Here is a 25,130-nt window from a genome sequence, read left to right as displayed (position 1 = left end):
GGCAAAATGTGCATTTTTCCACTGTCAGTTAACTTTACTGTTTATTAACTCTTTCAAACATTTATTTATTACTTTTCGCTGACTATTTCAACTGTTTGTCCATTATTTAAATGTTGCAACTTTTTATCCAGCATTTTTAGCTATTCCAAAAGTTCCTCAGTCATCTGTCTTTCAATTTGACCTACCTACGAATGTATCTATTACACTTAGCAAACAATTTTAACCATGTATTTGTTATATTAACTTTTGCTAGATATTTTAACTATCCATCCATGCCTTTTGTCTATTTTGAACTCCCTGCTCATTTTGCCTGAACATCAACCCAGTGAATATACTGTATTTTATTCAAATGATTTCTTTTTAATCAATTTGTTTTTTGTTGTCCTACCCATAGTCCTTGAGAGTGAAATGATCACGTCTTGTGCTGCAGGTGTGATGGGTAGTGTGCATCTAAACATGTTTTTTGCATAGCCCTGCTTCATTTTCCTGCTGATGCAAATATCTTGTCATGATGAGTTTATCTTGGAAAATATTCCCTGTGCAGAATGAGGGCAGGTTCTCCTGTCCTTACTTGCGAGTGAGTCATGACTTGGTTGCAACAAAATTACATTACAAAAGAACAGGATGTGAAACTGGGGCACATGCCACCATGAAACCATCAGTACTTTGCAAATATGTTTCGCTAGTCAAAACCCATTCAGCCTCTTAGACTCACTTCTACAGACTTTTAGTAAATATCTACCGTAACAAAAATGAACTCATTCATATAAAATATTAAAGCCTACCTTTTTCTTCGTAGTAGAAACTCGAGAGATCTGCTGGCTGTGGTTGGTGGTTAAATGCAGTCCTGCAAAGCCCTTCAGGTCTTCATCCAAGTTAGGTACATCTGATACCGAGGCCTGGTCCATTGCAGTACTTCCGTTAGAAGTCATTGTAGTCATCTGTGTAGAGCCCAGGGAGGCCTCTGGTGCCCTTTTGTTCTTTTTAAAGTTTTTCTCCAAATGATCAGGAAGCTGCATCTCTGAGAACGTGAGCAAGGGAGGAGTAGAGGTGGGGCTAAGTGCTGACTCACTAACTGTACCAATACCACCTCCCATAAACGGGTCTTGGCCCATACTTTTAACACCCTCACTCTCAGCCATGACGCCAGGCAGAGGTGAATCAACAGCTCCAAGCTTTCCAAGTGAGGGCAGGTCCTGTTGTTGGTTAGATGAAAGTAGAGGTAGCTCTTTCTTTCTTTCTTTGGCCTTCCTGGAGTGCCGAGGGGAACTTAGCAAGCTGGAGAGGATGGACATCCTTTCAAGTCTTGATGTCCGCTTCCCAGGCTCTTCTCCATTGTTTTGGCCTCCTTTTCCTGCATCAGCTTTAGTCCCCTCTTTGACTCCATCTTGTCTTTCTACCTCATCAAGGGTTTTCATTTGGTGTCTAGGAGTGGGTGGGACATTGTCTTGTGAAGATTTTGCCACGGTCTGACCTTCCTTATTGAGCGCTATTTGTTTAATCATCAGAGCAGGTGGAAGATCCGTGAAACTTCTGCCATTTTTTCCTAAACCGAACTGGAATTCCTCAGGATCAAATGTTCTCTCAAAATGGTCCTCCTTGATGGCTGGCATGGCAAAAGGTGGAGATGCGTACTTTTTACGAACGTGCTTCTTCAGAGGTACTGAGAAGGGGATTACACCCTCCTTAATGCTCCTGATAAAATTATCATAGTCATCTGGTTCCAGAGAGTCTTCCACACTAGCTGACATATGTTTTCTTCTTTTGTGCTCCTTCCTTTGTTTATGTTGATGTTCAACATCTAACCAGCTGGATGGAGATTCTGTCATTATCTGGCGTATTTCAGGTGATTTCACTCCAGCAGAAAGAGACATACTGCCATCAAATGTGGGCTTTGGCGGCCTTTTTTCTTCTCTTGAGGTCTGTAGTTCCTGTTTTAAACCACTTCCTCTAATAGAAGCCACTGTAGCCGACACATCTGTTTTTGTTTTTTCTCTACCGTCTTCATTCTGCTGAACATCATTTCTAACGGGTGTTTTATCCAAAATAACAGTGGGCCTTTCTTTTTGCTCTGCACTGCCTTTTTTGCTCATGTCATCTTTTACCAACATGGGTTCTGACTCCTTCCTGGCATTGATCTTTGATGCCTTCAGCATTGGATCAACTTCCTTTGTCAATTTATCTTCAGCAACCTCTTTAATGAGGTTTTTCTGTTTCTGTTTCACATCAGTAACTGCTTTTGCATCTGTTGAAACAATAGATTTTTCAGCCAATTTTTTATTTTTGGTTGTCTTTTCTAAAACCTTTGTTGCTACAGTCTTTGGATGGTTACCATCTGGAGCTTTGGAAACGAGAGATTGATCAGTGTTTTTCTCTGGTTTCTTGCTCTCCACAAGTTCATCTTTGACAGTTGATGTCTTCAGGTCCTTTTGGGTTCTAATTTCAGAGTTGGCTTTCTTAATTACAATCTCATTCACCAGACTCTCTACTGATGGATCTTTGGTTCCGGTCTTCTCTTTAGCTTCCTCTGAACACTTAGTTTTGGTGCTTTTAACTTTCAGTTCCTGATTTTGGCTTTCTGTTTCCTTCTCTGGAGATCCTGTTCTTACTGTCTCTGGTCTCTGTTTTAGGTCAGATTTTGATTCTGCTGATTTGTTTTTCTCTGGTTTTGAAATGTTCCCATCTTGGTCGCAAACAGTTATGGACTTCTGGACCTGTTGGTTGCTGACTTCAGTATTAGAATTTGCAGTTGCCGTCTCTGTCACCAGACTTTCTACTGGTGAATCTTTGGTTCCAGTATTCTCTTTAGCTCCCTCAGGACTCTGAGTTCTGATGCTTGTACCTTTTATTTCTTGAGTTTGGCTCTCTGTTGCCTCCTCTGAAGTTTCCATTCTTACTGTCTCTGGTCTCTGTTTCAGGTCAGATTTTGGACATTTGGATTTTGTTGATTTTGTTTTCTCTGGTTTTGTAATGTTCTGATCTTGGTTTACCACCATTATGGACTTCAGGACCTGTTGGTTGCTAACTTCAGTATTAAGATTTGCTGGTGCTTTCTCATTCACTGAACTCTTTAATGATGAATCCTTGATTTCAGTCTTTTCATTGATAACTCCATCTTGGACCTCAACAGTGATGGACTTCTGGTCTTGCTGGATTCCAACTTCAATATTAGCATTTACAGTTGCTTTCTCATTCACTGGACTCTCTACTGATGAATCATTAGTTCCAGTCTTCTCCTTAGTTCCCTTTGGAGTCTGAGTTTTGGTGCTTCTAACTTTAAGTTCTTGAGTTTGGCTTTCAGTTGCCTCATCTGGAGCTCCTGTTCTTACTGTCTCTGGTCTCTGTTTCAGGTCAGATTTTGATTCTGCTGATTTGTTTTTCTCTGGTTTTGAAATGTTCCCATCTTGGTCGCAAACAGTTATGGACTTCTGGACCTGTTGGTTGCTGACTTCAGTATTAGAATTTGCAGTTGCCGTCTCTGTCACCAGACTTTCTACTGGTGAATCTTTGGTTCCAGTATTCTCTTTAGCTCCCTCAGGACTCTGAGTTCTGATGCTTGTACCTTTTATTTCTTGAGTTTGGCTCTCTGTTGCCTCCTCTGAAGTTTCCATTCTTACTGTCTCCGGTCTATGTTTCAGGTCAGATTTTGGACATTTGGATTTTGTTGATTTTGTTTTCTCTGGTTTTGTAATGTTCTGATCTTGGTTTACCACCGTTATGGACTTCAGGACCTGTTGGTTGCTAACTTCAGTATTAAGATTTGCTGGTGCTTTCTCATTCACCGAACTCTTTAATGATGAATCCTTGATTTCAGTCTTTTCATTGATAACTCCATCTTGGACCTCAACAGTGATGGACTTCTGGTCTTGCTGGATTCCAACTTCAATATTAGCATTTACAGTTGCTTTCTCATTCACTGGACTCTCTACTGATGAATCATTAGTTCCAGTCTTCTCCTTAGTTCCCTTAGGAATCTGAGTTTTGGTGCTTCTAACTTTAAGTTCTTGAGTTTGGCTTTCAGTTGCCTCATCTGGAGCTCCTGTTCTTACTGTCTCTGGTCTCTGTTTTAGGTCAGATTTTGATTCTGCTGATTTGTTTTTCTCTGGTTTTGAAATGTTCCCATCTTGGTCGCAAACAGTTATGGACTTCTGGACCTGTTGGTTGCTGACTTCAGTATTAGAATTTGCAGTTGCTGTCTCCGTCACCAGACTTTTTACTGGTGAATCTTTGGTTCCAGTCTTCTCTTTAGCTCCCTCAGGACTCTGAGTTCTGATGCTTGTACCATTTATTTCTTGAGTTTGCCTCTCTGTTGCCTCCTCTGAAGTTTCCATTCTTACTGTCTCCGGTCTATGTTTCAGGTCAGATTTTGAACATTTGGATTTTGTTTTCTCTGGTTTTGTAATGTTCTGATCTTGGTTTACAACCGTTAAGGACTTCAGGACCTGTTGGTTGCTGACTTCAGTATTAAGATTTGCTGGTGCTTTCTCATTCACTGGACTCTCTACTGATGAAACATTAGTTCCAGTCTTCTCCTTAGCTCCTTTAGGAATCTGAGTTTTGGTGCTTCTAACTTTAAGTTCTTGAGTTTGGCTTTCAGTTGCCTCATCTGGAGCTCCTGTTCTTACTGTCTCTGGTCTCTGTTTTAGGTCAGATTTTGAACATTTGGATTTTGTTGATTTTGTTTTCTCTGGTTTTGTAATGTTCTGATCTTGGTTTACAACTGTTATGGACTTCAGGACCTGTTGGTTGCTAACTTCAGTATTAAGATTTGCTGGTGCTTTCTCATTCACTGAACTCTTTAATGATGAATCCTTGATTTCAGTCTTTTCATTGATAACTCCATCTTGGACCTCAACAGTGATGGACTTCTGGTCTTGCTGGATTCCAACTTCAATATTAGCATTTACAGTTGCTTTCTCATTCACTGGACTCTCTACTGATGAATCATTAGTTCCAGTCTTCTCCTTAGTTCCCTTTGGAGTCTGAGTTTTGGTGCTTCTAACTTTAAGTTCTTGAGTTTGGCTTTCAGTTGCCTCATCTGGAGCTCCTGTTCTTACTGTCTCTGGTCTCTGTTTCAGGTCAGATTTTGATTCTGCTGATTTGTTTTTCTCTGGTTTTGAAATGTTCCCATCTTGGTCGCAAACAGTTATGGACTTCTGGACCTGTTGGTTGCTGACTTCAGTATGAGCATTTGCAGTTTCTGTCTCTGTCACCAGACTTTCTGCTGGTGAATCTTTGGTTCCAGTATTCTCTTTAGCTCCCTCAGGACTCTGAGTTCTGGTGCTTGTACCTTTTATTTCTTGAGTTTGGCTCTCTGTTGCCTCCTCTGAAGCTTCCATTCTTACTGTCTCTGGTCTCTGTTTTAGGTCAGATTTTGGGCATTTGGACTTTGTTGATTTTGTTTTCTCTGGTTTTGTAATGTTCTGATCTTGGTCTACAACTGTTGTGGACTTCTGCTGGACTTGTTGGTTGCTTACTTTGGTACCAGCATTTGCAGTGACTTTCTTATTCACTGAACTTTCTAATGATGAATCCTTTATTTCAGTCTTTTCTTTGGTACCCTCAGTAGTAGTGCTTACAGAGTTAGGTTCTTGAATTGTATCGATTTTTTTCATCTCTGTTGACTTCTTTTGATTATCAGTCACTGTTTTTGGTTCCTGTTTAAAATTAAGATTTGGACTTTTCGATTTTGTTGTTTTGTCTTGGCCTGGTTTTGTTATGTTCTCATCTTGGTCTACGACTGCGGACGTTTGGTGGCTGACTTCCCTACTAGCATTCTTGGCTTCAGTCTTTTCTTTGGTAGCTTCGGTGTTTGTGCTTACAGAGGTCATTTCTACAGATGTATTCATTTTATGGATCTCTGCCGTTTCCTGTTGAACTTCCGTTCTTCCTGTCTTTGATTCCTGTTCTGATTTATCATTTGAATGTTTGTCTGGATTTATTATATCATAACTTTGGTCTCCAACAATTATGGACTTCTGGTCTTGCTGGACGACAACTGCACTATTAGCATTCACCACACTCTTTGTAGATGAATCATTTGTTCGAGTGTCTTCTTTAGTACCTTCAGCACTCTGAGCTTTGTGTTCTTGATTTGTGTCCACCTGGGATATCCTCCCTGGGGCTTTTACTGTTTCAGGTTCCTTATCTAGGCTAGCATTTGGACATTTGGGCTCTGCTGATTTATAATCATGTTCCTGTGTAGTTTTATTGTCCTTCCTGAAGTCACCACCAATAAAGGCCTTCCTGTCCTCTTGTTTGCCAACTTCCGATTCAGTTGTCTCATTTGAAATATGAACATTCTTTTTTTCTTTATCTCTGTTGACACCCACAATTGTTGTGTTTATGGCGTTTTTTTCAGGAGTTTGTGTTTCCTTTACATCGTCAGCATGTTTGCGGTCTAGATTTGTGTCGTCATCTTTGTCCTCCTTATCTTTGGTTGGAGGTAGTTTGGACTCCTGTTTACTTTTTACTGTTGATGCCTGCATTTGCTGCTCTGCTCCCTCAGTTTTCTTACTACCACTCTCTGCATTTTCTTTCAAAAGGATCTCACATTGCTGTTTTGTATCATCCACACTAGCTGTAGTTTCAGGAAGTGTACTTGTGATCTCATTCTCTGCTTTATCCTCAGTGGCTATGCCCTTAAGCTCCCTTTTCCAACTGCTTTGTGAATCAGTGCTTTCCACAGCTGTGTCATTATGCTTTTCAATTGGTTTTGAGTCTTTCTCCTTTCTTTCAGATTCTCCGCCCAGTAAAAGAGCCTCTTTGTCCAGCTGATTTTCAACATTCTTGGGCAATCCACAAACAGTCCCAGTCTCTTTCTGAATGTCCAAAGCCTCAGCTGGTTTCCTGCCAACATCCTCTTTACTTTTCTCCTCTACCCCAAAATCTTTCACTAAATTCATGCTTAATGAGTGGCATAATATATCATTTTCACTGGATGTTGGATCCATATTTAACTCCTTTTGCTGCTCTGTACTGGCCAGGTTAGCGGTGAGAACGCCATCAATCACGTCTTGGTCTTTTGAGGCCGATTTAGCAGGAAGACTGTTATTGGTAATCTCTTCTTTACAAGTTACCATATTTATTACTCCAGGAGAAACACTTTCAGGCACAACACCTTCCTGATCAGAATGGGTCATTGTGTCACAGTCAATGCTGTCACCTACAACAGGTTTGGCTGACATATCCATTACATTCTCATGAGCTGGTATTGCTTGCATCGCTAGAGCTGCAGAATTTATCTGTTTTTCCTGGATTAAATCCAGCTTCATATTACTTGTTAGCTTGGTTGTCACAAAATCGCCTTTGTCTTTTACTTCTGGTGAAAACAGTTTCCTCTGTTTCTGTGTGGTGTTATCACTTTGAATGTGAGACACATTTTCAGGTTTAACCTCAACTTTTGTTTGTTTGGCCTTATGTTGTCCTCCATCAGTCTCAGTATTATTTACATCAGTGACTTTTGACTGAGATGGAACTGCTCTGTCAACCTCACTGCTAGTCGATACCCCAACTACAGGGTCTGTAACTGTTTTAAATTTGACTTGAGTGGTTTCTGTAATAATCACATCACTGTTTGGTAACGGCTGCATTTTTGACATCTCTTCAGGTGGAGTTCTGGTTATGTCCTCCTGTCGTTCCTTGATCCCCTTTTCTTTCAGTTTGATTGCACAAGTACTGCTCTGTTTATCTGTGAGTTCCAAAATGTGCTTCTCTTCCTCTGCAGACTCAGACTTGAATGTAAACCTGTTATCACTGGCACTGCCCTTCACTAGATCTGCTAGGGGACTCTCAGACGCTTGGACAGCTTTCTCTGTAAACGTGCTGTGAATCGAGTCCTCAGAATTTCCATTTGGGGAATGTTGAGATTTCCCGGATTTTACTGTGTTGAAGCTCCTCTGACCTCTTGTAGGAAGCTTGCTCACAGACGATGAGGCCCCAGCTGAATCCTTTGCAGGCCATTTATTGTGTTGTTTGACATTGTCATTCTGTTTGGCGAGCCTCGATGAGACCGTTCCCTCTTGCTTGGTGGGAGGTGGAGAGACCCCAGTGTCACTGTCTTCATGGCTAATGCTTCTTTTAGAAAGGTGTTTGGTGTCTTTCGTTGATGGCATGCTTCCTGTTGGCATCAAATACACACAATGTTATAGCTTATCTTTTTTAATATGTACAGATTTATAACTACACCTTTTGATTTTTTTAGGGGGTTACATGCCCGAATATTTTAATTTTTACACAATTAAACGTGCAAAATATAATGTGATGATTGGTAAGAGTTGCTGGTAGGTGGGTTCTGCTATGTTTGTTGCAAGCCAGAGCAGCTGTTTCCCTTTATTTGTTGTGAGTGATGTTAAGCATACAGTCATGAAAGTGGTATCAATATCATCATCTCTCAGCAAGAGACGAAAATAAACGTTTCCAGCATTTCAAATTATCACTTAAAAACAAACTATTTTTAAACCTCAAATTGAACTTTGTCTATAAAGTTGATATTTCACAAAAAATGATTTTGTTATAATTATAGTGTAAACAGTGAAGCAGCTAACTGATCACTGTCCCATACAGCATGCTGTGATCGCACTTTCTTACCTTTCTTGGGACTTTCAGAGAGCGGTGGTGGCGTCTCACTACCAAGTCTTTCGTCAGGAAATACTTCTTGCTGCTCTGAACTCTGCTCCTGAGCTGTTTTAGGGCTGTCTGAGTATGTCTGGCCAGACGAAACATTTTTAGACTTGGTCCCACTTGTTTGAGTAATATCATTGTTTTTCTTTCTTGTTGGATATGAAATGGGCAACTGACTCTTTGATGCCAGGGAAGCATGGTTCTGCTGCTGTTTTTTGACATCCAGGCTTTCGCTGTCGGGTGAGAGTCCTGCTTTAACACTTCTCTCTTCATGCTCTTTCTCCACACCATTTACCAGCTTTACAGAGTCAACAGCCTCATCTGACTTTTCTTTAATAAGCTTGGTCCCTGTTTTATAATTGGATTTTGTGGGAGAAATGTTTCCTGGCACAGATTTCCCTGCTTTGGCTTCCTCAAAACCTTTCCTGACAGTTTTGGTAGTAGTGGTTGGAGATTTCAATGATTCTTTGGTTCTGGGTTGTTTTTGCAGTTTGGAAACATCTGTTAAGCCTACGGCGTCAGACACTGATGTTTTATCTGGTGTCACTGGTGATTTCACATCAGTATCTGATGTTGATCGTTTGGGGATTTTAGACTTTAATCCTGTTACACTTGAAGGACTGCTGATGCTTTGGTCTTTTAATGTTGGCAACACAGAAACTGTTTTATCTTTGCCGTGTTCCCTTTGTAGTGGATTATCAGTGGAAGTTTCCATTTTTCTGGCCTCTGTGGAGCCCCTTGCCTTTGTTGTGACATTCTTGGCCTTGCTTCCAGCTGCAGAGGGTCGGGTCTTTGTTCCACTTGCTGTGGTATGCCTACTCTCCGCTGTACCTTTAACCCCTTGTTTAGAGGGAGCAGGCTGGTCACTTCCTTGGCCTCTTACCCCGTAATGGGCAGCTTGTGACTTTGTATTGTACATGTCTGAAGCTGCACAGGTATCATCAAAATCAGAGGCCTCAGAGTCTGTATTTTCCTTAACTATGGGTTCAGGAGTACTTGAGTCAGAGTGTGTAGTCTCATCTGTTTTTTTTGATAGTTCAAGGCTCGTATCCTTGAATTCTGCATTATCGTTGTTTTGGAGGCTTGGCAGTCTGTCAGAAAGAGAGAGAGGGAAGCAAAAAAAAAATGCTTTTAATACCTGTGGATCAATTATAGTTATGAAACCACATGAGGAATAATACATATATATTGTGTATAGTGTAAATACAACTCCAAGCTACGTGCCACACCATTGTTAGACAAAAATATATATTTTTGTTTTTACACTTTGGTCCTGTAGGCATTAAACAAAGATATAACATGTTAATGAGTGAGCTTTTGAGATGCTGATTTATATAAAAAAAAAAAAAAAAAAAAAACATTTTAATAACAGTTTTCACCTGTTTCCAGTCTTTGGGCTGAGTGAAACCAGAGCTGCTGCTCCACTAACATATTTACCATACAGAGGTAAGACTCTTGTTGTCGTCCCATCTGACTCTCAGTAAGAAAACAAGTAGAAGTATTTCCCAAAATGTCGAAGTAGTCCTTAAACTGAATCTATAATCACCTTGAGAAGATGTTGTCTTAAGTGAAAGCTTCAAGTTGAACCAGAGGAGAACTTTGAAAATACAGTCCGGTCAAATAGGCAAAAGAATCCCCTTGTGGTACACCTCAAAATATAAATCAGTCCCTGTGCATTTTTTCAGACATGACCCCCTTCTGCCTGGAGTGCTCAAGAATTTAAAAAGGTATAACCTTGTAAATTTGACTTTACCTCGCCAAAAAAAAAAAAAAAAAAAGCAGTATCTTTAACGACTGTATGCCAAACCTTTTCCAAAATGTATTCTCGTAAACCCTGAAGTCAAACAAAACGTGCAAGCAACAGTTGCTTCTTTCCTGTTACGTTCTTTAATAACTAACTTATTCAGGTCTTCAAGACACATCAAAGGCAAACACAGAACAGAGGACCTTCATTTCAATTGTTACTCAACAAAAAGCAGAACACATGGTTTATGTAAGAATAAAATGTGTTAACTTTACAGAACTTTATAGAAAACGCTCGCTGTTTTTGAATGATTAGATGCGCTGTATATAAATATTTCAGTGCCTCCCTGCAGGTTTTCAGCCCATTGTGCTCCTCTGGTACAATGAAACACGGGAACTCAAAAGAGCTCCGGTTGCATGCAAGCTTAGCTCTCTTTTAGCTCCGCTGCTCACTGGTTCTCCCCAGGATCAAAGGGACTGCTAAACAACAACCACAGAAAATCTAAATAGACAAGATACTCACGGTTCCCCCTCTGTTTTGTTTGAGGTCTTTGAAGTTGAATCTCCGCTGCGTTCCTCTCCCAGCAGTTCACCCCCCTCCAAACTTGGCTCCGGGCTAATGTACACCTTATGGGCAAAAAACGTGTGCGTCGAAGGCACGGCCACGGCCCTGCGCGTCACACCACACTCTTCCGTTCCGCGTTTCTCCTGAAGTGAACTTTGCTTCGAGTCTGTGCCAGCGTCGAGCTTCTTGGGCCGCGGTGAGGCTGTTTGGAACTCCCCTGCAGCCGGTGCCAAGGAGATGGCCGATTCTGGCAAGTTGCCGCGGGACGGCAAAATCTCTGACGGGGAAGGAGAGCTCTGCGCGGCGCCCTGGGTCGCCGAGTTGTCCTCCGGAATTACCGTGACAGGTATAGCGAGCACGGGAGGGGAGTCTGCTCTAAAACCCTCCTCCCCTTGTTTAACGACATCACTTTCTTTCTCCCCCTCCCTCTCCCCTTCCACTTCCACGTCTTCTCCCAGGTATGTTTCCACCCATATGGCTTTGTGGAATTGAACGGGAGATTCGCCTCTCGGTGCTCGCCCTCTCTCAGGCGAAGGGCTCCGTGCAGCGGCTGCTGCCATTTCCCCGGAGAGGCTGCTGGCAGTTCTGGCTTTGAAGTTGTCCTTCCCTACAGCTGGAGAGTTCCCATCCTGTTGAGTCGTGATGATGTTAGCGGTTGATGACTTGGAGCCTAAAGTTATTCCTTTTAGTGCAGTGCTGTGTACCCGGTCTCCAACTTTCACCCGGGTTGTCTTTGATGCTAAACTTATAGAGGTTAAGTTAAGAGACTTTGGGGCCTCAGCTGTCTTGGAAAGGGTGATTTTAAGTGGCATCGGGGTGGTTGGTTTAACTCTATTTAACTCACTGGAACGCTCTGTTTGCTTCGGGATGTTTTCTTCTAATTTGTCTTGCAGCCTCTTGCTTACTTCCCCCATCACTGATTCTGTAAAGCCAAATTCTGAACTCGGATCAGCGCTTGGATGAGCGGCGGACGGAAGGCCCACAGTGTTGGGAGTCATGTTCCCAGAATTCCCATCACCAGTGGCTTTGCTGACCCGGCACACGTGCACCTCTCTCACACTGCCTCCGCCGCTGCTGGAACTGTCTGCAAACGGGAGGTCTGCTTCATCTGCCGTCCCAGAAGCCATGCTTGAGGCGCTCTGGCTGTGCGTCTCACCAAGCTCTGCCCCTGGTCTGAACTTTGCCTCCGCAAAACGTGGCCCGGTCAGCTCACTGTCTTCTCGAGAAGGTGTCGGAGTCTTTGGCCCATCTTCTTCTTGAAATCGGGACGAACGGGGAGACAAGGGGGATGGTGGGGAACTCGTGTCGGTGGAAGCATCTGAATGCAGCCTGCTGCTGCTTTTCCTTCTCTTGGAGCTGAAAAAGCTGGTGAAGCGGTCAAACGCTCCCTTCTTGCCTGACGAATTCTGAAAGAGGTCAGCCGAGAAGCAAACAAAAACATGAATATTGCAACGAGGATGGAACAGTCATACTTTTTTTTTTTTTTGTCTTTGGTTTTTGCTAGAAAGAAAACAGAAAATGAAAACTGAAAGGTATATTCTTCAACAGGTTAGATACATTGAAATGAGTTCCTTTGAGTTGCAACTGCTGTTAAAATGTGCTGTCATCATACCTTTTCAAATATCTAGATATAATTTAACTTTCTAGTGAGATAAAAAAAAAAAGTTCAGAAACCATGGTTCATTTAGTAAAATTTGTTTTAGCTTTGACAAATTATAAAGACATTCTGGAAAACAAGAATTGTGAAAAAAATGAGAAAAATAGAGGAAAGCCTCTTATTTTGGATCGAGAACACTACTTGGTAGAATACCAAAACAATTGTTCACAGTTAATAATGAAAAACAAGCATATGTGCCTGATGGAAAGATGATCACGTCTCAATAAATGAAATGAATTGGGTCTCAGGATCACCAAGATTTTAATCTAAATTATGGCTTTCTTCTGAGAACTTCTCTTTCTTTTCATAATATTTCTGTTTTCATAACAGGTCATCTTTATCCTTTTAAGTTATTTGCTGACTTATACACACGTAAAAAGGTCAAGTATAAAATGTTTTTAAAAATCAACAAATTACTGTTTATTTAGATTAATTTACTATTTCTACAGCCTATTATAAGGTTTGTTAAAAAAGAAAAAAGAAAAAAGAAATCAGCCAAGCCAGACGAGCTAAATACTCAGAATAATAAAACAATCCAGCCTAACTAGACAGATATTTTTTTGTTGCTCGGCTCAAGGGTCACTCATCACAGCTATTAAAAGAACATGAAGAGTAAAAGAGTGAACATGAACACAAACATTTATATTCAAGAGACTATGAGTCTCTGCTGAAAGTAAATTAAGATACAGAAACAACAGCAGTGACTTGCATAGTCAAATATGAACCCCATTTTCAGGAGTGTATAAAACTAGTTAACAAATTAACATCACAGCCAACAACCTGACAAAGGAAAGAAAAAACACCATGCTGCCATGTTACACACCTTGTAACCCCTGGCTAAATATTTCTCCCAAAAGAAAGAGCACATGTTAGGACAAGAACTAGAACCACAGTAGAAAAATAACATTTACAGACCACAACATAAGAAAAATACTTGCATACCATTTTGACTTCCTGGAGTCTAAAGTGTTGAATTCCTCCGGAGTTCTTTTTTAAATAGCCGATGGAATTAATTAATATTTCTGGCTTCTGTGAGACATAATGACGCTTTACCGAGGTAGTTTGGAAAGTTAAATAATAAAGCCAGTGTACTACATCCAACGAGCCTAATTCTTAAGTGGACAACACGCAAAATAGGTTTCGGTCCTCTCATATGCGCAAACCAGCAGAACTGTCTGCATCTACTTGTGTGTGTCTACATTTAAGGCTCCCAGCTCTGAACAAAGAATCTGACTTGAGGGCATGGCCATTTGCATCACAGCTCCAGTGTGAAAAAGCATATTGTGAAAGATGGTTCACATGGCAAACAAGCAAAAAGAATTCCCGATCCAGTCGAATTGAAAGGGTGTAGACAGGCCTGGTGAAGGCAACCCAACCCTTCCTCATTCTAAAGCTGTGTCTATCAATAGGACATCTGTTATCTGCTATGAATAAATTCGAGAACGCTTAGCTTATGTCGGTTAAACTCTCTTTTAGATAGGAACTGTGCAGCGAAATGCTTCAAAGGTGCCACGATTTAAAGCTGTAAGAGTAAGTGAACTATTATACAGTCCAATTTTTTTTTTTAATCCAAAAGGTTCTGACAGCTGACGATAATACATTTCCAGAGTAGTTTCTGAGCAGATACTTTTCTGTAAATTAAAAACCTTTTTCAACATACTCACCAGTGTTGTCAAACATTTACATATTTTCACTGAGCAAACAGCCGGTAAAGACAGTCTGTGGCTGGCTTTTCCTGTCCGTATCTAAATAGAATGAATCACAGAAACCCAACTGACTAGCCCACAATCTAGTTTTAGTCTTGCTTTAATATGTTGTCCAAGCTGTGATACCGTACCTCCAGGTCGTTATGACTCATTCATAAATCCACCATGAAGCATCCTGTGTCCAGTGTATGTTTAAGCCTTGAATGACTACTGGTTGTCCCTCTTTGGAAAGCCGCTCCTTTTGTATTAGTTCTCCACCAAGCATTACCCTTGTATTTAGTCAAAGCAATGAAAAATGTCAGGGAGGTGGAGATAAAGCAGCATATCTGTGTGCGTTGTGACCCACTTCCTTATCTGTCAGGTTTTTTCCTGATTTCAGCCGCAGACAATAATAAAGGCACACAGAAACAATGATGTTGATCTTCATTACTGTGAAATAGCACAGGGCACTGGATTTTTTTTTTAGACTGCATGTCAACAGTAAACAATAAGTTAATGAGTTTATATCCTTTTTTTTTTTTTTAAAGTTAATGCAAGTAAAAATCTCTCCTATAGATAAACACACTAAGTCCCACAAGCTAGAATCCAAGAAAATCCTCAATACAAAACACATCAACTCCAGTTTATCTTTCCAAGTGCTCCCAGTGGCACAAATAACACAGAGAACAGGTTTGACAGGTTTGAGTTTGTGGAAAGTAGACTAGGGACAAAGAGTTCCCATAGGATTATGTGTATCTTATCTTAAAGGAGAAGCGCACTTTAACAGCTGGTCTTTCACTGAACATTTACCACTGTCCCCTACAGGCAGAAAAGAGAGGAAACAGGCTGAAATTGTCACGAAGAAGTGCGGCTGTTTGGAGAATAAACTGGAAAAGAAAGCAAAGCATTGTCATATATACTCTAGCAAAACCTTGATGATAAACATGGAACCTCCGCGAAAATGTGTTTAGAAAAGTCCAAATCAGCTTCATAAAAATAATCAACTTCATCACATATTATTATGCTGCCACACCATGTATGAAATCCTGCTTTGAAAATTTCACTTGAGCAAAAGTACTGAAGTAAAATAAACTAAATATACCTCAAATATCATATATAAACATACTCATATTTATATTTATTTCTTCATTATTACTTCATTGCCAATGTGTTCCCCCCCTTTTCACTCACTGACCAAATTACAGGTTGAGAAAAAAAAATTCGGCTTTCTGCTGTATTTTAGATGGCACTGGCCCATTGTTAATAAATTTGCCAAATTATACAGTGCTTGAAAGCACAAAGCCTCACAATTCAAACGAGCACAATCTTGTTGATTCATTATGTCCAACAAACAAAATGTGTCAACCTTTTAGTCTGTTCCAGTAAAAATGTTGGTTTAGTGTGTAAATAGCATTTTACTGTTGGTCAAGGGGGACATGATTACAACTTTTTTTTAAATGTATTGTTTAATCTATAGCAATAATAAGGTCATCATACATTTTTGATATAATAATATGATATAATATGTTTGATATAAAATCTTACACTTATTATCAATAACTACGGACTGAAGTGACCATATTCACCACACGTAGTGGACTAAAAAGTACAATATTACTCTAACATGTGGTGGAGTAGAAGTTTTCTGTACAAGTAACTCAGAGTAAATTCACAAGGTCACATTCCATCTCTGAAAAAAATAACAGTTGTTATAAATAGAAAGAATGTTAAATCACAATATACAGTGGAGTTCAAAAGTCTGAGACCATGAGTGAAGATTCTTATATTTAACTATTTTGTATCAAATAATGTAATATATACAGTATATGCTGTATATCATCTTAATATTTGAGTAATACTTTTAATCTGCAAAAGATGTCAATGAATTTCAGAATATCTTGTTTTTCTTATCATATTTTGTATTTTTTTTTTTGGCCCTCTTTTTATTTAATGACAACAGCACTCGATCTACATGGACTCCACAAGTTTGTTGAAACCTGACAACCCATTATATCCCCGCATGATATGACATTGTTCTAAAGAGCCTCTTGCGATGTCAGGGATGTTTGGCTTTCTAAGTCTTTAAGTGGTCTACAAATGTTCAGTTGGGTTTCAGGTCAGGTGACTGTGGAGGAAGAGTCCATGTTGCAGGATTAATCCTTCTCCACAAAGAGACATGGTTCCTCTTTTGTTTCCTCACATACGCCATTCTGTTACAGCCACAACTCTTAAACTGGCATTCATCAGTGAAAAATATAAAAAAAAATGTCACTGTGAAATGCTGGTATTTTTTTTAATTTTTTTTTTATCTCACTCCAAGTGTTTGTCCTTGTTTGAGAAGGGCTTTAGAGATGCTGAGACACAACTAGACAGCCATCCTTTGACAGGACTTTTGCTGACTGGAGTCCTCTGTTTGTCAAATTCTGTATTTGTAGTGAATTTTGTTTTCAATCTCTCAGCAGACAAAGTTTGATGCATTGATCTTCTGATGGTGTGATCACTTTTTGCTTTGCCTGATCGTGATTTGGATACAACGGATGCAGAACCCGTCAGTCTCGTCATGATTTGATGGTGAGAAAGCCCCTATCTGCTTCGAATAACAACCTGACTTCAGACACCTTCACTTGGTTCTGAAGCTCTGTTTTCTACGATCGCAAGGCTACTTAGTGAGCAATGTTCTGCTGGAAACAGGAAACACGTTTCTGACGAGTTGATCAAATCCACCTGAGATTCCTTTGACCGCTGCTTCAACGGAAGGCAACATCTCAAGGAAATCTGCCCTTTTGAACGTAAGATCAATGCCACTAATATGCCTTAAATTGACTGATAACCAAGAAATAAAGCAGAATCTGAAATATTTCTTCATCTTACATGTCAGAACTTGTGTTCGAAACTGATTTTTTTTTTTTGGCAGATTTCCAATGTGGCCTCAGACTTTTGGACCTTACTGTATAATTCAAGACAAAATTCTCTGCTGTTTGAGGAAGCTCTTAATAAATATCCCAAACATTTAGATCACAGCATGACATATACACGAACGTGAGCTTGGCAAGATAATAGAAAAGCTTTAATGCCAGTACTGACTGCTGAGCGAGTTGCACGGCAGTCAGTCCTGACATTTTTGTAAATGCTGACTATGACACTTGTGTAAATCTGTAAGTCTGCCAAAACAAAACGCATGAATAAGCCAATTTTACGAGGCGGCTGATGTTGATCAGCTGATGTCAGTATACCCGTTTACCAGCAAAAACACTTAACTACTGTTGTTGCATCTTAAGTTAACATCTGACTTTATACACCAGGAGGAAATATTGGCTGTTGATTGTGTGCTGCACAAGTTGTTAACTAAACAGTAAGAATTAAAGTGAAACCCACCTTAAAAACTTTGGAGGGTGAAGTGGGGCTGTGTGGCTGAGCCATGTCGAAGCTGATCATGGAGGTGGACTCACAGTGAGGGTCCCAGTCCGTTTCGGTCCGGAAACTGCACTCTGTGGAAACACTCATCTGGTCGTAGCTCCTGGTCGAGAGAGGCAGGAAACGGAGAGAGAAAGGGGGGGGTGGAGGGGTGGAAGAGGGGGTGGGGGGGATGTTATGTCACTGGCCTTTGTTTCTCCTCTCATCGTGCAGAGCAGATGTTTTTACAGTATCATATATTCATCAGACTCCTTGTCATGAAACTTGATTTCACTTGACTACAGTTTAGGTGAATAGTTCTCTGAATGTGTCCTAACTTTCAATAACACATTAAAGGTAAAGCTTTAATAATTATGTTTTTTTGTTGTTTTTTTGTTGTCATTTATATGCTAATGAGTTCAGAAACACACCATTTTCAACAGAAATTGCTCAGTGTTGGTTTTGTTCAAAAAGTTACATGTAAGATCACAGGCTGTCTTCAGTCAGCGAATACATACATACAATACACATACATACAATGTTCCTCATGAGTGATGCACAAACAATAGCTCAAACCTTTACCCCCCCCACCCCCTCGTATGGTGTGGGACATTGTTAGTGTTGCTACGTGGGCGCTGACACCACTAATTGTTCTTAAACTGCAGTAATGTTTTCAAATCCACCGTGGCGTTGCGTTGGCAAAACATACAAGTAGAGACTGGAAATATGACACTTGACAGACAACATTCACTCCCAGGCGGCAAACCACATACGCTGAGCAATTAGAGTGCCAGAGAGGATTCTGGAACACGTGTGAGGCATGAGGAAGGCGCATCTATTTCAAGGAGCTGTTGTTTTTTTGTTGTTTTTTCTGCCGCTTAAATTTGTCAGTTGCCTTAGAGCGACACCCATCATTCCAGTTCATTTTAACAATAGAGAGGCTTGCTCTGCACTGCTCTCCTACTGTCGTATCACTATTATTAAGGGCTCACCAACAGGTATAATAAGTGCAGGAAGTCAACAACTTCTGGGTGTGATGTCATTAATTGACCCAAACTGCATTGTACAATATCCTTGCGTCAGTACTTCCTTTTGCAGCACTATTGCACGCATGTTACACCAGGAATAGGACATTTAACAAAGACTTTAGCCTGTTGCAGTATATTGTTTGGGAATATATAATTGCACTATAAAAGCCTATTGTTGATATTTGCTCCTTTTACTGTAGAGGCAGGCACCTTGTCCCCAGCAATCAGCAGGACATGCAATGTTGTATTTGTCCACAAGGGGGCAGAGTGTGATTATTTTTCAAAGAATACTTGCAGCAAGTCACGTGACATGAATTGCTATTAGGTTAGGTGAGGTTAGGTAGTTACTTTATTAATCCCCGAGGGGAAATTTTTTTCGCTACAGCTGCATACAGAAGCAATAAGATAATAATAGAACAATAGAAAAGCAATAAAATAGCAGTAAAATAACAGTAAAAAATATAAATATAAAATATAAAATGCACAGTATATACAGTACAGTATATATCTATATATGTTATGTACAAACAACCAAGAAACACAGTCAACAGTGTTATTGTTATGTGATGTATTTTGCCAGAGGTGAGTTATTGTAAAGTCTTATTGCGGTCGGCAGGAATGATCTCCTGTATCTGTCCTCGTGACATGGCATTCACTTTATTTCTGTGGAATATGCCAAGACTTTGCTGTCAGATTTAATGGCTGACTGGTGAAAATGCTAATCTGGAGATGAACACACATCTTTCTCACATTAGTTGCTTGGTGTAAAGACAAAGAAATGTGTTGTATCCTATACTGTTAAAATAAATTGTCAAGTTGTGGACATTGGCATACTTCATGCTTGCACACTTTGAATGGACAGAGTAGTAGAGCTGTTGATGCAGAGAATAAAAACAGGCTGATCATTTGATAGTGCTCTTTGGTGGAGTGATTAACACTCCATTATGTTATTTACAAGATCTAATGAATATATATATACATATATATATAAAGTGCATCATAGACTTGTTCATGGACACACTAATATTTCTATGTTTATTTACACGTCATTCCTGAAATTATTGTTTTCTTTTTTAATATACCACAATTTCTTTTGGGTGAAATAACATGAAACAAAACAGGTAATATAATTAATAAAAAGGGATACAAGTTGAATAAGTCTTACTAATAAATTAAATGAAGCAAACAGATGTTAGGAAGAGTTCCTGGGACGAGTGACTGTTGGATTACATGCTACTGAAGACTGAAGGCTTCTAAGAAAACGAGCATTGACTTGTTTGCTTTTAATCAAACGTGGCCAACACGGGGAATGGAGTTACACCAGAGTCTGATCATGCTAATACATGTAGGTGGAGGGAGAAAGAGACAACAGCATCCTCTAAAGTCACTCCATATCAATATTAAAATTGCTGCATCAAGTGTCATATTCCTGCCATGGGGGCCTCCAATAGTTTGGTTTGAGATAAATTGAATGCCATGCCTTTACAGGAACATCAGAGGGACACCCTACAATAAAACTACAGTGTCATGTATTTAAATATCAGTTTTTCAAGATCAGATATTTGTGTAGTGTTACTTAAATAAAGTCTAAAAAAGAGAATTTGAGCAGTAGTTGAAGTAACGTAATGTTTTGAATGAGTGTCGTTCAGTTTTCTGCTTTAGTGATGGTAGTCTACATTTGCGGACTATATCAACTTAGTATTACACTCTGCACTCTTAACTTGCTATTCTTATTTCAGTAAAAGCACGTCAGTTAAGTTTTTCTTCGTATTGTACGACAGACGTCATGACGTCCACACCTTTTCCCATATTTTCCACCACGAGTTCAGCCGCCATTTTTTTTCAACAGTCGGGTTCCTCTCAAGAAGGCAGGTCTTTCACACAACAAAATTATATGTTGTGAGCCAAATCTATTATGTTAGATATAAAATGATAACTCACCTCTGGCAAAATCCATCACACAACAATAACACTGTTGTCTGTTTTTATTGGTTGTTTACATAAAAAACAACAACAACAACAAAACGTTACACTATTGTTTAGTTAGTTTTAATTTAATTATTCTATTTTATTGTGTATACTGTGCATTTTTATATTTCATATTTTTTACTGTTATTTTATTTCTTTCCTGTATCTATAAATGCTGCTGTAGCGAAAACATTTCCCCTTGGGGATTAATAAACCATCCATCCCTCCATCCCTCCATCCCTCCCTCGAGCAAAAACCTTTCATACACTGTGGCGCAATATAGTTTTATTGTTTTGATCAAGCCGAGGAATGGGAATAAATAGTGAGTTATCACAGAGGAGGACTCAGGCCCAGTGCCATTTTTAGTGCAAAGTTACCATATACAGCGCAAAGTGATGCCAGGGATGTTTTGTGTTCGTGTCATTCTGTTGGACTCTGGAGCTGGATTTACTGAGCGGCTCACCGTGGGAGTGTTTGTCATTCAGAAAGAGGGGGAAAGAATACAAGAGCCACCACCTGAAGACATTGGCATTGTCATGGAGGGTGTGGAGGTGTTGAATGGACTGACCTCAGTTGCCTCAGCTTGTGCCCTGCTTCTAGGTTTGATATATGTACTCAACCTAGCTTATCCCAAACCCCTTCGTTTCACTTTTGAGGCTCTCCAGAAAATCTCCATGCAGCTTGAGCAGCACAAGCTGTCCCCCAAAATCCAAAATCTATATGGCAGACTTCAAAGCTCACAGTAAGGGTACACTCTGATTCATTGCTCCTCTGGGCCACAAACTGGCCTACTACCATGTTACAGGAGCACAGTAGTGTTCATGAAGCATGGAACAATTGAGCCTTTTTCAAATGTCAGGCGTTTGTTTGATCCAAGAGACATTATTAACACAACAAATATTCCTGAAAGCACAATGTTATATGCTTTTTCACTGATTTTGCAAAACTTTTTTTGTATAATGAACTCGCTATTATTTCCTCAGAACATGGTTCGTTCTCTTCGTGGGAAAAGGTTTCATTTAACTTTTGATGTGTTCGAAAAAACGATTACATAGCACGCAGTATCTGTAGTACAGGCTGTGTTTGTGGTACAAGCTCACAAGAAGAATACCGTGTGGTGTTAAGATTAGGGTTTTACGTGTTAGGTCTGTTTACTACATATCAGTTTTACAACAAAACTAGTTAACATTACTGATCATGGCATGGATGTTACATATGTTGATTTCCATTGGAAAGTTTTTGCCTCATGGCCAAATTTTGTTCCACACTTTTTTGGGCCAAAACGTTATAGAGTGTTGTGCATTATTTGCATATTTGTTTGCCTTGCTTTGTTTGTGACCATAAAGTTAATAAAGTCTTAATATTAACAAATTCAAGTCTATTTTTTTGTCTCTAGCCAACTTAAAATTATAATTGTTTGAGAAGTATTTTAATGACATTGAACAAAGTAAAATAACACACTAAAGGTAGTACAAAAACTACTGTAGCTGAACGTATACTATTAGGTTGTTGAAGAACTGTATTTTACTTTAGGATAAGGCAAATATTTGAGCTGGAAAAACTTTCAATTTTAAGTTGACTCGCTTTAAATTTAAGTTGCACGAATGTAAACTGCTGATTTGAAATGAATCCAGTTTTTAAGTAGTTCTGACTTAAATCAATTGTGTTAATATAACTTGATAAATTAAGTTGAACAAACTTAATTCAATTGTGTGTTACCAATTGAAGTCATTTTATTAAGTAGGTCCAACCATTTTCTTTTTAGAGTGCACTCAACTTAAATATTTACGACTTGCGCGGATGAGTACTCGCGTCCTTTCGCGTCACCCGCCGCTAACTTCGTTGCCCTTCGTGTCTACGCATTGACTTTGTGTGCGCAATCGCTCGGCGGGAGTAATTCGCTTCGCATTTGGTCTGAACGCAGCTTAACACGACCTTTGGGGTGTATTCAAAAAAAAAAAAAAAAAAAAAAAATCTGCGAGGAGATGAAGCTGAAGGCCGAGCGTCATCTGAAAAACAAGGAAAACTCATTGGGAGAAGAGAACGTAACCGACGTATCCTTACCTAAAAAAAAACAACAACAACAACAACTCTTGGAATAACCCCTCACCTTGTTAAAGAGAAGTTGCAAAATCACCCAGGGAAAGCCTGCCTCCCTCACACTCTGTCCACGTACAGGCGCAGACCGGCTCCAACTTGCCTGAATCTTCTCTTTGTTGCACCTCAGACAAAGCTCTACTGTTTTAAGCGCACAATTTTAATGAGGAATGTTTGCCGTTATGTCTTTGAAAAACCATGGCAACTGATGTCATTACTGAACAATTTCCCAAGGGAAAATATTTGATTTTTAAAGATGTGATTTCACTGAGGATGAAGAGATTTAAAAAAAAAATATATATATATATATATAAGTGGAACTTGTAACAAAAAATAATTCGATCTATAAAAGCTGCATTGGTTGGATGCTTGCTGAACTTTGCTTATCCCTTTCAAAACAGCCAGTTAACACGGTCACTGTGAGGCCAAGAATGGTGCACTCTGGGTAAAGGTACCGTTACTGTTGAAATGTTGCAAGTACGCATGCTCAAAAACCAAAACCCCCCCCAGGAGTGTATCTATGATGTTACACTGCAAACATTACAGGGACAGTTTGCCTTTTTTTTGGTTGAAATTCTGTTGTGCAAATGACTTCATCCGTAGCCAGTGTATTAACCCAAGGTAGTTTGGGATACTGCAGAGCTGGCAGCTGTACCAGCAAGCTAAGATATGTACTCCTGTGGATGGGGTTAGCAACAAGAAGCTACCTAAAAAAAAAAAAATCAGAGAACATCTTAAGCGGTGTTGGATCTTCTCATCTAATTCTCGGCAGGAAAGCGAAAAAAAAAGTCAAAAATGTAAAAAAAAACTGTGTTTCCACCGCAGCTTCCTCCTGGTGCGCAGAAGTGAAGCCAAAACATCGCCGGACTGTGTGCCGCCGTCTTGTGCCGGCGACATCTGGCGCAACCGGAGCGTACTCGGTAAGGACTGGGAGCGGTGGCGGTGGCGGTGCTGTCTTCAGCTGGAGCTGTCATGTGGATCCGTACATATCCGTATCATTATATGCACAAACCGCCAACCTCCCAACCCGAAAAAAAAAGAGAGGAGGAGGCCAGCAAAGGTAACAAACTAATTAAAAACAGTTTTGAGTTGGAACTTCTCCAACAACTCTTATCGTTGGCTTTCAATTGAATAAATAGTAGTCAGTTGAAGTTAACAGCTTGTGTTTTTCCCTTGGTGTGTTTTGTTCATAATCTTTTATGTTGCATGAACTGGACAGTCTGCTTCTTTTTTTCTTTTTCTTTTTTTCTTTATTACCGTCACTGGACTGGACCTTATTCAATAGATATTTCTCCGGAAAAAAAGTGAGACCCCAATCTATGTCACATACATGTAAAAAAAAAGCTGCATTACCTACTAACTAAGAATGAATTACACAGGCATGCACAAACTTAATACCACATTGATACAACAGGCGGGCGCCAAGAAAAGACTATCAACATGACATCTTTCATTGTTCAGGAAAAAATAGGCACAAAAAAATAAAATAAACTGCTTTCAGTTAGTTCGTCAAACCAGCAGCAGCTACTGAATAAACTCAAACAAGGGATGGAAAGGAGTCAACTGCTGACTCACCCTCTGTTTGGTATATGAGGGGTTTAATGAGTCCCTGGAAGCTGTTGATTTGAGAAATATTAATATAAAAAAAAAAAGAAAAGAATCTAATAAAAAATCAACACTGAAGAAAGGCAGTGGATTTAACTGCTTTTCACAACAGATGGCGTAATACAGATTGAGCCTGTGTGGACTGCTGCCTGATGTAAGGGGCCTGGTCCAAGGTCCCATTGCCCAATAAGAAACTTGGATCTGGTCACTAAACTAAAAGTATTGCCAAAACTAGAGGCTCACACTCTGCAGTGGTTCTGGTTTATTCCACTTTTCACAGAGTTATGCCAAAGTCAGAGTAATGTACTTATTTATTTATTTATTTATTTTAAACAAACCAACAGATTAACACAGTGTTCATGATAAAAAAAAATTATATATATATATATATATATATATATATATATATATATATAAATAGGCTGTAGTGTAGCTTTGCACTGTGAATCCAAAACGGCTGCTGTTTGTAAGAAGGAGTGAGCTTTAAGGAGTGCCTGGAACAACTTCTGCAGGGCTGAGTGTTTGCCAGATACAGGGCGGGTCTGTAACAACCAGTAGGCTGCAGCCACTACACTTCCATTTGGAACAATAACCGCAACGATGGTGCGCAATGGAAACCAAACTGAAATGTTTGTGAATACTTTTAAAGCATTTTAGAGGCAAGTTTTTACCTGCCGACACGATGGATCTGCCGAAGAAAGTGCAACCAATCTTCTGTCGTACTTGCAGCACAGAGACGACTGCGCGTTTTGTCCGATCAGAAAGTG

General features: G+C 39.8%; 1 protein-coding gene across 1 annotated transcript in view; it reads right to left on the bottom strand.

The window, feature by feature from the left end:
- crybg1a (crystallin beta-gamma domain containing 1a) overlaps positions 1-25,130 on the bottom strand; it is a 44,229-nt gene that overhangs the window by 9,478 nt on the left and 9,621 nt on the right. The window contains exons 2-5 of the mRNA XM_069160456.1: positions 17,648-17,789; positions 10,889-12,336; positions 8,590-9,713; positions 786-8,119 (exon numbers count right to left, since the gene is read on the bottom strand). Of these exons, the coding sequence (XP_069016557.1) occupies positions 786-8,119; positions 8,590-9,713; positions 10,889-12,336; positions 17,648-17,789 (10,048 nt within the window). The remainder of the gene's footprint in view (positions 1-785; positions 8,120-8,589; positions 9,714-10,888; positions 12,337-17,647; positions 17,790-25,130) is intronic.

This window comes from Embiotoca jacksoni, unplaced genomic scaffold (genome assembly GCF_022577435.1).
Source record: "Embiotoca jacksoni isolate LCO1_2020_lvr unplaced genomic scaffold, fEmbJac1.0.p SCAF_27, whole genome shotgun sequence".
NCBI lineage: Eukaryota > Metazoa > Chordata > Actinopteri > Embiotocidae > Embiotoca > Embiotoca jacksoni.
This window is presented reverse-complemented; position numbering and strand designations above follow the sequence as displayed.